This window comes from Neofelis nebulosa, chromosome 4, assembly GCF_028018385.1.
Source record: "Neofelis nebulosa isolate mNeoNeb1 chromosome 4, mNeoNeb1.pri, whole genome shotgun sequence".
In the NCBI taxonomy this organism is placed as follows: domain Eukaryota; kingdom Metazoa; phylum Chordata; class Mammalia; order Carnivora; family Felidae; genus Neofelis; species Neofelis nebulosa.
In genome coordinates this window covers 62229142-62242863 of record NC_080785.1, presented here as the reverse complement: position 1 = coordinate 62242863, position 13722 = coordinate 62229142, and the positions used below count along the sequence as shown (strand labels likewise).

General features: G+C 32.1%; 1 protein-coding gene across 16 annotated transcripts in view; it reads right to left on the bottom strand.

The window, feature by feature from the left end:
* Window positions 1-13722, bottom strand: part of DGKB (diacylglycerol kinase beta) — a 790801-nt gene that overhangs the window by 311502 nt on the left and 465577 nt on the right. For all 16 annotated transcript variants that reach the window (XM_058724931.1, XM_058724935.1, XM_058724929.1 and 13 more), the window contains one exon: window positions 6822-6886. In XM_058724931.1, the coding sequence (XP_058580914.1) occupies window positions 6822-6886 (65 nt within the window). The remainder of the gene's footprint in view (window positions 1-6821; window positions 6887-13722) is intronic.

Genomic DNA, 13722 nt, shown 5'->3' with positions numbered 1-13722 from the left:
AGTTATCATATACTGTAGTATTGTTTTCAGAAGTAGAACTCAGTAATTCATCACTTACATATGATACCCAGTGCTTGTCACAACAAGTGACATTTCTTTTTTAATTTTTTTAAATTTTTTTTAACATTTATTTATTTTTGAGACAGAGAGAGACAGAGCATGAACGGGGGAGGGGCAGAGAGAGAAGGAGACACAGAATTGGAAGCAGGTTCCAGGCTCTGAGCCATCAGCCCAGAGCCCGACGCGGGGCTCGAACTCATGGACCACGAGATCATGACCCGAGCTGAAGTTGGATGCTCAACCGACTGAGCCACCCAGGCGCCCCAACAAGTGCCATTTCTAATGAATATGGATTTTATTCAAAATACTAAAAATCAAAATGTTTAACTTTTAATATCAGTTGCACAATTTCCTTAGTTTATAAAAGATGGTACCACTTACATAATATGGAAGTTTACATTAAAAGGTACGTATGTACGTTCTTAAATAGATAAAAAGGTTTCACTATACAATAATGGTGGTTGCAAAATTGAGGTCAAATGCCTTAAAGACAATGCCATGCAGACTCCATTCTGTCTTCACTTTCATTGTTTTCAATGGTTTGTGAATGTGTCATTAGTATAAAAATAAATTATTCTACATATTTTAAGAATACATAATAAATAGAATTTATATAAAATATAAATAAATTAGATACAAATACTTATGTAAATAAATTTATATAAATAAGTCATACAAAAAATTTTAATTTCATAATTTCAAAGTGCAAGAAAAGCTGAATTCCTACAAATATATATACTAAAAAGCTTCAGAGAAAACAAAAGGAATGTCTTCTTTATTTTACTTGCTGTGTTGTAACTGACTCAGAAATACATGTAACTTGCAGAAAAATGAACCTGGACCACTTTCTTACACCATACACAAAAATAAATTCAAAATGGATGAAAGACCTTAATGGAAGACAGGAAGCCATCAAAATCCTCAAGGAGAAAGCAGGCAAAAATCTCTTTGACCTTGGCCGCAGCAACTTCTTACTCAACATGTCCCCAGAGGCAAGGGAAACAAAAGCAAAAATGAACTATTGAGACCTCATTAAAATAAAAAGCTTCTGCACAGAGAAGGAAATAATCGGCAAAACTAAAAGGAAACTGACAGAATGGGAGAAGATATTTGCAAATGAAATACCAGATAAAGGGTTAGTATCAAACTCAACACCCAAAAAACAAATAACCCAGTGAAGAAATGGGCAAAAGACATGAATAGACACTTCTCCAAAGAAGACATACAGACATCCAAACCACCATGAGATACCACCTCACACCTGTCAAAATGGCTAACATTAACAACTCAGGCAACAATAGATGTTGGCGAGGATGTGGAGAAGAAGGATCTCTTTTGCACTGCTGGTGGGAATGCAAACTGGTACAGCCACTCTGGAAAACAGTATAGAGGTTACTCAAAAATTAAAAATAGAACTACCCTACAACCCAGCAATTGCACCACTAGGTATTTATCTAAGGGATACAGGTATGATGTTTCAAAGGGGCACATGCATTCCAATGTTTAAAGCAGCATTATCAACAATAGCCAAAGCATGGAAAGAGCCCAAATGTCCATCGATGGATGAATGGATAAATAAGACGTGGTATATATGTACAATGGAATATTACTTGGCAATGAGAAAGAATGAAATCTTTCCATTTCCAACTACATGGATGGAACTAGAGGGTATTATGCTAAATGAAATTAGTCAGAGAAAGACAAATATCATATGACTTCACTCATATGAGGACTTTAAGATACAAAATACATGAAATAAGGGAAGGGAAGCAAAAATAATACAAAAACAGGGAGGGGGACAAAACATAAGAGACTCTTAAATATGGAGAACAGAGGGTTACTGGAGGGGTTGTGAGGGGGGGATGGTCAAATGGGTAAGGGTCATTAAGGAAGCTACTCCTGAAATCATTGTTGCACTACATGTTAACTTCAATGTAAATTAAAAAAATAAATTTAAAAAAAAACAAAAAGCAAAACAAAAAAAACAAAATCTTAGTTTATCCACAATGATTTTAACTTATTACAGTCACTAAAATGTGTAATCTTTGAATATATTAGATTATATAAAAATAAAAATAGGTTAAGTGCCTTAAAAATACATGTAAGATATATATGTAAGAGGCTATATCATGAAGTTTATTGAAAAATAGTGTTAATTGGCTTTTATTAAACATACATTAAAAATATTTACAGTATATGAATAAAATTAGATATATTAATATATAATAATGTTATTAAACACAATTTAAGCACTGATTTTGGAGCTTTAAAAATTTATTTTACTGAATTTAGAGAAAAACCTTCTCAATGTTATTTAAATGATAAATAGAAAAATCTAGTTATGATACAGCATTTTGTCATCATTATTGAAATATTACTTTATTCTTAACTCTACATTTTATTCTAGAACTTCAGCTGGATCTTTTCTGTGTAGATAACAATTGATAATTTTATATAATTATTCTTGTCTATCTGCTACAACACCAAGGTGGAAAGCTTAAAAAAAAAAAAGATTCATAGGTTTTATTTCTTTAACTTGGAAATTGTACTATCTCCCATACAGTAGAGTATGGAATATACGGAAAGTATAATTTCCAAATTCAGAATAGATATACACATGCACAGTTTAAAATAAAAAAAAGTATAAAATTGGTACTTCAAGATCAATAAAAATATTTCATGAACAGTTTTGACTAATAAAAATATTTCCTTCAGTAAATTAACGCCTCCTGCTATACTTTATACAAAATTGATTTTATTGTCTTTAGCTTTATATCAAATGATTTGCAACTTACAAAATTAGAGACACAGAAAAAGAGATATAAAAACAAATTTTTTAATACTTAGGTCTTCAGTTCACCATCACCAGGTAAATATTAATAACTGGTTGATAATTACATATTGCTGACCTATAAAGCTGATAAGTGCTAAACAAATGTATAAGTAAGCTTGTATTATTCATTAGCAAGACGTCCACAATGGTCAGAGATTATAACTGAAGAATTTTTGCTTGTTTTTTAACATTGTTGGGGGCTTTGGAGATTAAGTACATGAAGTATCTACTAAGTGAGCATTATGTTCCATGCTCTGTATAGATACTAAAGTCCCAGAAAGAGTCTTATTCCAGGATCTCACCAAGCCTACTTTAGAGGAAAAAACAAACAAACAAAAAAAAATCAAGCATCATTCCACAGAACCAGTGTGATTTTAAAGTCATATGCAAATTTTCTATGTTCCTGTATGCTATTAATTTCTTGGGTAATTTGGAGTACAGAGCTTCTTTTTTATATTAGGGTTTATTAATATAGTGATAAAGTATAAGTGTGGTGTTCCAACTTGTTACTTTTGTTTCTTCCTTTCTTCCTTTCACACATTTGGCCAGTAAGACCCTCTGACGTATCCGATATCACTACACAGATGAGTTAAACGGCTTTATTTAAATTCATACACCAATTTCAGTTTTCTAGTTGTAGATTTCTTCATAAAAAGCAGAATGCAGAACAAGAATGAAGTATATTCCTCTGAACAGGAGGCTAAGAAAACAATCTGTATCTCATTCAGTGCATTAGAGACCAGATTCTTTTAAATAAGGACTTACTTGTAGACTTACTGAACTAGTATCTTTGTGGAGTATTGCTGGCTATCAGGGTTTGCTAGCAAATGGTATCAAGTGATGTTAAAAAAAATTAGTTTTTTGCAACAAGCTGTAACAAGCTATAACTACAGTATTAATAAATCTTTGTAAGATGACCAATATTTTTTTTATAGTTGGTTCCATTTCACATATTACTTGTAAGTCTTTGTCAATGTTGCAAGATTTTATTCATGGAATTAAAGAGTTTTGTTTTGTTTTGTTTTGTTTCAAAATTATTACAGCCCTTCATAATTATCACTTTAATGGATGCATATTTTAAATACTATAAGTGTACAATTATTAGTCTCATTTTTTAAAGTAAGAACTTATATTGCTCTGTTCTACATTTGATCTAAGTCAAAAGGCCAAGAAGTAATATCATGCTCTATTCTCAATAAAATCAGGAGAATTAGTAATGTATGTGAATTCTAAGAACACGAATGTGATTATTAATAATAATAGTCAAGTCAATATTTTAAATAATAATATTGTACAATAATGGTTTTAAATAATAGTTTCCTCAATACTTTAAGGATTATTTGAGTCTAAAATAATAAAATATATATATATATTAAGTATGAAGAATGTCTTGAGTTTAGAAAGTTAAACAACAATTCCTTTTAATAGTTAACTTAGATTTATACAAAAATTTGGAAAAGAATATGATATAAACCTCTCAACCAGCACTCTCTTAAGCACCGGAAAAATCATTATCTTTCCCAGTTCTTTCAATTTCTGTCAGAAGAAGCATAGAGAGAACTATATATTTTGGTAATTAATTTCCTTAAGATAATGTTAGAAACATCAAGTTCTTTAAAATATAAATGAATTTCAAGGTGAGCACACTAGAGGATAATATTAATGGCATATGATTGATTGTGACAAGAGATCTGATCTGAAACACCATTATTATGAGTATTTAAAAAAATCCATTTGCAAATTCCTGAAAATACCAAAGAGTGCTATGGCTGAATGTGTCTCAAAGTTGAAATCTGAAAATCTGTCCTTATAAGTATGAAATTGTTTATGCACAATATGTGGCATGTCTTCCTCATAAAAATTTATTAGAAAATTTTCATATTCTGAGTAAGTTAAATTATAGTTTAGCAAATTATCTAAATTATACACTGAGTATCTACTATATACCTGACATTCTTTGAACTCACAGTAGAAACATGTGACCTGTGTCAATCTAGAAGGTGTTTTCTATGTTATTAGCCTTCCAAATGTATTTTTACACTTTATAAATACATTGGGCTATACAAACGCATTGCTGTAAATAGTATCTAACCACATATTGGGCAGTGAGGAATATCATAAATTAACACTGCAATTGATAATAAAAAATTAAGTAGATATATGTGAATAATATAAGTCTTATTAAGAAGAATTAAAATTATTCCGGAGAACAGAATTCATTAACCTCTGACACTTGAGAGAGGATCATATATATTGGCATTCTTATATGTAGTATGTCAATTTGAGTATTACATAAGTATATTGATACACTTTCTCTATACTTTTAATTCTCCTTTCTTCCCCCTCTCCCCTATCATTCTCTTTCTCTCTGCTGAATAACTTGGGGACAAAAATGCCTTAAACATCATCAAACTTTTTTTTCCATGTATTTCTTACAGTCTTTACTGGGTTTTTAAATTGTGAAACTCCTGAATGGGGTCACTGCACGCCTCATTCTCAAATAGCATTTATTTTTTTGCTTGAAATCTATTTCAATATATGAATATCAACACATGACTGCTACACAGAATGGTATTTGGGTAAGCACAAGCTAGATTTTATAATATGGTTTTATGTACATTAACAAGTATATTCATGTCCAGGACATTCAAGGTAAATTACCATGTGTTAAAAGTTGCTATAAAGTGAATATGATTTCATTGTTACATCAATGTATTTGCATATATTTTATAAAATAAAATTAAATTTTATAAAATGAAAATGGCTATTCTACATACAAAGAAAATTTATAAGTGCAACGTTTAATTAGATTTCTACTAAATTTTATAATACACATGTCACAAGATTCACACAAAAAAGTATATAATAAAAAATTAGTTTTCATCCCAACCGTTTAGTTCCCTTTTCCAGAAAGAACCAGAATTAAGAGATTTTTGTGAATCCCTCCAAAGACACTATGGGCACATGTACATATTCATACATACATTTCTTCCACTTTCCTTAAACAAAAATTGTACCTAGCTGAATTATAAGAGAAAAGGCAAACCATAATATCATGATTTTATGATTTCCAGGGTTGTTAACTATCCAAATATGGAGACCACAGATCCTTGGGCTTTGAATATTAATATTAATATTGAATATATACTTAAATATATGCACAGAAATGCTGGTTATGATTTTGTAACTTTGTGAAATGATCAAAGTAGAAATGTATGTAATTGAAGCAAAGATGATTCACTTCCGTCCCATTTTTCCTGGGGAAAGGGTTGGAGACAGCTCTATTTCCATCTACAAGTGGGGAAGATACAAAACCAAAGCTTTCTCTATTTCCCTGAATATCAGAAAAAGTCAATATCTACATTTGAAAAAGAAATATGTATTACTATATTAGCAAAACAAATTCTCATTGTCAAGGATCTCCTTGAAGAATGTATCTTTAAAAGTAGTTTATGTTAGCATTGACTATTTTTCTGGTTTATTTTCCATTTACCTGAGGCCAATACTGGATGAACAGTAGAAAGATGAGAGGCCTTCCATGATACCTTTGTAATACAGAGTTACTCAGCATTATCAAATCACAGTCCCATGTTTTCTCTTTGGGACTTGGTATAATCACCCTCATATCCTTAGCCATATAAAGACTTCCACTATATCTTAATAAAATATTAGTTTTACCTTATACTTGAAATTCTTTTTAACACATGAGAATGGACTACAGATGACCACTGCATTCCTCATTATAGTCTCATTAAAACCAAAGAAGAAAAATTAAATTCATTTACACTTGTGTCTCAATACTCACACATACATACCCAATCTTATTCAGCCATTATACATAAAATGTTTTAGAGCACAGAGTGATCCTTTTCATGACATAATTCATCAACAGTAACCATAATTATAATCTTATCATATGTTATCTTACCTACTGTTGAATTTTTCTGGGTGTTTTTCTCTCATGATGTGGAATCTGTGTGCAATGGAAGCATCCTAGGTAGAGAAACAGAAAAGAAAAATGAGACAGTTTATGATCCTACTATTTTGTGCAAAGATCAAAAGAGAAAAGTTAATGAGTAATATTTTTAAATTACTCTTTCTTAACAATATTGCCAAGACACTCTGAAATTAGGCAAAAATGAGTAACCTACAAAAATTCAGTACAAGTGTGATTTATGCCATCATTTCACCGTTGGTTACTTGTTATATTGACTTCTGGAAACCGATTTCTATTTAATTTATGTATCTCCTTTAATAACTGGTTTTGGTCTCATGATCGAAGTATGTTTAAATAGTGTACATGAACATAAATGTTAAAAAGTAGTTGAAAATATTGTAATGCATAGCTGGAAGGATGGCCTAAGTGGAGCGATAGTAGTTTCTAGTCCTTTGAGATTAATTATGAGTAAAATGATAGTGTGAAAGTGCGTATTTAATAAAGGTAAATGAGTATAATACATGGCTTCAAAGTTTGCTAAGAGTGTCTTGCATGTGTAACTATTAACTGTTCAGTCACAAGCAACCTTCTCACATATCTTGCTTAATCGAGAAAAGAAAGCACCAAAGACAGAAAATTATTTTTGGAGAATTGGTGTAATTATAACTAAGCTCTGAGACCCCAAACATATCAGTTCTGAACCCTAATGGATGTTTCTTTCTTTTAGGAAATCCATTCAGAGTTTCTATGAGACAGAATCACACTGAGCATGTGAGATTGGTAGAACATTGTGATTCAAGCTTTTCAAACAGACTGTTCTTGCTGACTTTAAACAGTTGCCCCTGTTATTCCAAGCAAGAAGATATTTCCCCATTCTTCATCTACACATGATTAATCACTCCAATGAGAAACTAATATATTTACCAGTCATCTCAAAAGAAACGGGTCTACTGTTGTGATTAACTTAATTTTGTTTCATAGCGCAGATAAAAAAAAAGCATACACAAAGGAAATAAAGAAGTTGTGTATTTGAGAGAATCTTGAAAACACTAATCAAGGATTAAAAGTCTAATGAATGAAATGAAAAGGCTAATGTGCTTACTCATGCATAACAAAGCATGAGGCACAACAAGAGAGGGACCAAAGCCCGCTGCAGATGGCAGGCCCAGTAGCTTTTCCCTACAAGATAAAGCTGTAATAGCACTGTTAGTTTTTCTGTACATTTTATCCTCTAAAAATCATTAAGTAATTAATCTGCAAGAGAAAAGGACACAAAGATATAGACAGGTATATATAGAAACACTTACTAAAAAGTTACCCCCAAACCCTCTGTGGTTTGGTATTCTAGGATGTCTTTGTTATACATACATGGTCAACTTCCTGGTTTGCTAAGAAGTAGTAATGTCAAGATGGTTCACTTTTATTGGTTTAATAGCTCTCAAATACAGTCAGAGAGTTTCTTGATTTTTTTTTAAATTCTTACTAATAAGTCATAAATACATCTTAGAATGTTGTCTTATGTGGTATGAAATTATAGATAAAAATGTAGCTAGGCTATTAAGGGTATATTATATGACATGATCATTAATTTTTTTAAATCATTTATTTTGACTTTATCCCTAATCTGGTTCAAAATCAATTTGTAATACTTTATAATTAAATGCATACATCCAGCAGACCAGCTGAACAAAAAGAAAAGAAATATGATTCAAGTACTAAGAATGGATGATCAATATTGGTTATCCATAGGGAGACTATCATTGAATTTGCTTCTGCGTGAATTATTTGTTCCTGCTAACGTAGAGAACTGAGACTTTTAAAAATAGATTGTGTAGTATAATTTGCTTTACAAGCATATTATTTTTGCAATAACAAATCTCTTCCTTTCCAAAGCAACATAAACAGGTCAGAGAGAGGGCAAGAGGAAAGGAGAGAAAAGGGGAAAGGAGAAGAAAGGAGAAAGAGTATCAAAAGAAGACCACTTAATTAGACTGGACTATAACTGGGTAAACTCCTAGGCATATAGATCACCAAATAGCCAAGGACAAACTTAATGTTAGCTCTATCTCCAAGATACTGGGGCAACGGATCATGTAGTAAAAGCAGGGATAAATTAAAACTAGTGAGGAACACTGGGATGCCTTTTCCATGTGTTGAATGGCTTTCATGGGAGTTGGCATTTGCTAACTACAGGACTGATAAGAAACAATGACAGCAGGTGTTCATTTGGATGAGAATTCAGACTGAATTCCCATGGGATACTGTCCCTTTGGCGTAACCCCAAGAGACTTAAAAGAGAACTGCCAAACACTGTAAACTTATCCAGCAGCCATATTTCAGAGACACCGAAGACTCTGTAAAAGGAGACCAAATAAGAAAAAGCTATAATAGTGTCGGTTTTTTTATATAAATTTTGCTGTTTCTGTCTCTATGTACTCCACTCTTGAGAAACATAAATTAACCAACATTACTTCCACATTCTAGAATGGACAAACTGTAAATTCAGACAGACTTTTACTTCCAAGACTTGTAACTTTGAGCAAATGACTTATTTATTGTTAAGTCACAGCTTTCTTATCTTTAAAAGAGGATACTCATACTCCATTATAATATTTTGGTGAAGATTTTTTTTTAGATAATTTTGTATAGTTGGGATGTTCATATATATTATATCCACATCAGAATTACACTGAAAGTAAAAGGGGATGTTAAACCATAGTTAAACTGTATAATTTTGGAATATGTGTTTACTGACTCTGAAATTGGTGTTATTTCCTGAAATTATAAAATACTTTAAATTAATTAAAACTTAAAGTTAGATCTAAGAAGTAAAAATAAAATATACCCATCTTTATTAAGGCAAGACAAATTTAAATATGTAAATTTTATAAGCAGCAGAAAGTAGTAACACACACACAGTACATAGAAATATTCATATATTAGAGAATCAGCTTCTTAGTCATAGCTGTCTTTAATACTCTGTCACTGATATTTTTCTGAGAAGTGATTTCTCTTTTCCTGTAAGGGGTTATTACATTTTTATTTTTAAAAATACAGTTAACCTAAATCTCCAAAGTTGCATTTTAAGTTATTAATTCAAAATTCATCAATTTTAAGTGTACCATTCAAAGAGTTTTGACAAAGGTATATAATAACTAGTTTCACAAACATGATAGAGAAATTTTCCATTACCCCAAAAAAGTTCCCTTTTGCATTTATATACTTTTACACTGGCATATATCCCCACTACCCCCCTTAAAAGACATTGGTCTGCTTTCTGTCACTGTAATTGCATTTTCTAAAATTTCCTATAAATGGAATTTAAAAGTACTCTTTTACATCAGGCTTCCTTCAGTTATTGTAATACTTAACGAGATTCTACCATTTGTTCCCGTATCAGTGGTTTGTCACCTTTTATTACTAAATAGTATCCAAATGAAAAGATAGACCACAGTTCATTTACTCACTGATTGCTGGCATTTGACTTTTTATGAATAAAGCTGCTATGAACTTTTGAGCACAACTCTTTCCATAGACATATGTGATTGTATCTTCTGAGTAAATACCTAGGATTGAGACTGCCCCATTGTATTGATAAAGATTGTATCATTGTACCATTTTGCACTTCTACCAGTAACATTTGAGAGTTCCAGTTACTCCCCATCTTTACTAACATTCCACAGCAACACCAACCCTTGGCAGTCTTGAATTTCACCATTCTAATAAATTTGCAATGGTGTTGTTGCTTGGAACCTTAACCATGTGAGCCAACACCAGCTGCTTCACTAGAGGGGTCGGTCAATTCTGACAAAAATAGAAGATTTGAATGTTCTGGGGCAGACTTACTAGATGCTTCCAGCTCTACCACAATGCATTCATTCTGGCAGTTCTTGTACTATCTCAGCAAAGAGCACTCACTCCACAATTCCACTTGTGGTTTCTGCCTCAAAATCACCCCACAAAGAGCCTCACGTGTTTTAAAGGATTCGTCCTTTTTTATTAAATTTCTCCAAAAGATATTTCAGAGGATATATGCTTAAAGTCTCCTTTGAAGAACTTTAAGCTCTCAAACTGATTACAATCTTTTTCTTTGGTTAAACTATACTTAAAATAAAAGCAGTAAGTTGAAAAATGTAATGTATCACAATTGTTAACATAGATTTTTCTTATTGTTGATTGAAGTTGATTATCTTTCCATATGCTTTTGCCTCAACTTTTTCTTATGTGGAGTACCTAGTCAAGTCCTTTATCCATTCTATGCACATTAAAAATATTTACATTAATAGCCATAATGATGATAATTAGCAGTAATTAAATATTCACTACTCTTTCTTAAAGCACTACTTTAAGAGCTTTGCATGTAATATTTCATTTAATCTTCATAAACATTTTATGAGCTAGCTACTGCTACCTACATTTTATGATTGAGGAAACTGAGGACTATGGAGTTTAGAATTGTTCCAGACCATACAGGAAAAAGCTGTGAAATTAACAGCTAAATACAGGTAACTGCCTTCAAGCCATTTATATTTTTTGCTAGTAATGAGAAAGTCATGCATTGCAAATATTTTCCAAATTTCTTTTTTTCCCACTTTTTTTTTTACCTTGTAGTGTTAAATTTTTATATTTCAGATATATTAACCTTTTCTTTCAGTCTTTTGAGTCATGCTTAGAAAGATCCTTCCTTTCTCCATAATTCAGCAGAATACATTTTGTTTTTTCCCTGATGACTTCATATTTTACACTGTAGTGTTTCAATCATTTCAGATTTATACATATTAATATATATATTAATAGAATGTGCTTAATAATCTAATTTTTCCTCCTTGTTTGAAAGACACAGGTAATTCTATAATAAATTTCCACCTCTATATCTCTATGTTACCTCTGAACTGTACCCAACTATTTTAATTATTCTAGTTCTGTACTAAATGTTCATATTTGGTTGGGCTAGAATCAATTCTCTGCTTCCTCTTTTTTAAAAAATTTGTTGTTTACCTACAAGATTCATATTTTTGGATAAAATTTGAAATAATTTTCGAGTTACCTTTGCTTTTAAGAACCTGGCCAAAATCTTTTGGTATTGTAATCGGATCTTACACGATAGACAAATTTTGGGAGAACTGGAATATTTTATAATATCAGGCCTATCTTTAAAAAATATGTTTTCCTACTTATTAGGTTTTTTCATATAATTCTTAGTACGGCCCAAAGTTTCCTTCACATTAAGTGTAATATATTTATATTTATTACATAAATACTTACCCATTTCTTTTTTATTATAATAGAACCCCTTCTTACATTATCTGTTTGAGCTGGTTATATTTTTTAAAAAATAATTTGATCATTTATTTTTTTTATTTTTTTTTTTCAACGTTTTTTATTTATTTTTGGGACAGAGAGAGACAGAGCATGAACGGGGGAGGGGCAGAGAGAGAGGGAGACACAGAATCGGAAACAGGCTCCAGGCTCCGAGCCATCAGCCCAGAGCCTGACGCGGGGCTCGAACTCACGGACCGCGAGATCGTGACCTGGCTGAAGTCGGACGCTTAACCGACTGCGCCACCCAGGCGCCCCTTGATCATTTATTATTAATCTTTTCCACAGACACCTTATAATGCTGTTGCCATATATCATTCCTTTCAGGTGATTCATTTTTGGGGGACATACAGTCCTATTATCTACAAATAATGATATGTGCTCTGCCTTCTTTCAAACACCTCCTTCCCCAATTCCTTTTTTCTTATCTAATTGCTTACTGAGTACATTCAAAACAGTACCAAATGGAAATGCTAGTACATTTGTTGCAAACTCAATTTAGTGAAAATATGTATACTATACTACATTATCATTTCATATGATGCTGCCTTTTCTTTTGAGATCCTAAGTTTTTACCATGCTTGGAAAGATTCATCCAGTTATATTTCATTAAGAGTTTGACTCCCTTTCTTGATATATTTTTTTCCATAACTATGACCATCTTACATGTAGCATGTTAACCTAACAGGTAAACTCTATGTAAGCTTATGCAGGTTCTATGAGAATAGGGAGAGGTTGTTTCAGTTTTTTGTTTTGTTTTGTTTTGTTTTCTTCCACTTGATTTATGCCCTTCTGTATCTTAGAACTAGAGTATAGCCTGAGAAAGATTAACCATCAAGTTGTGGTTGACTGAATGAATGGGTGAATGACCAAATGTTTTTAATAACCACCAGATACCTATTGACATTCACTAGAGCAGAGAGATTAAAACATGAGCTGTGGATTTAAACAACCTGGGTTCAAGACCTGGCTCTAAAATTAACTGGATCTTTGACCTTGAAAAGTATGCTTAGGTTTCAGTCCTGCCATGTTCCTATCTTTAAAATAGAAAGGATATATATTTTTTTTAATTTTTTTTTCAACGTTTTTTATTTATTTTTGGACAGAGAGAGACAGAGCATGAACGGGGGAGGGGCAGAGAGAGAGGGAGACACAGAATCGGAAACAGGCTCCAGGCTCTGAGCCATCAGCCCAGAGCCTGACGCGGGGCTCGAACTCACGGACCGCGAGATCGTGACCTGGCTGAAGTCGGACGCTTAACCGACTGCGCCACCCAGGCGCCCCTAAAATAGAAAGGATATTAACAGTACCTGCTTTCCTACAAGGACGTGACATTCTAGTACCTGGAGGTAGTTAAAACAGGGCTTGGTACATACAAAGCAATCAAATACGTTAGCTGTTATTATTATTACTGAAATATATTTAGTGTTTTGAGGTTCATATCATTTTTCCTTTGGTTCATTGATATCTTAAATAAAATCTATAATGCATTAGATGAAGTATCTGGGGACAATCATGCTTTGGTATGCAAAGTTTTGTGGGTCTTAAAAAGATTATTCAGTGCATATATGGT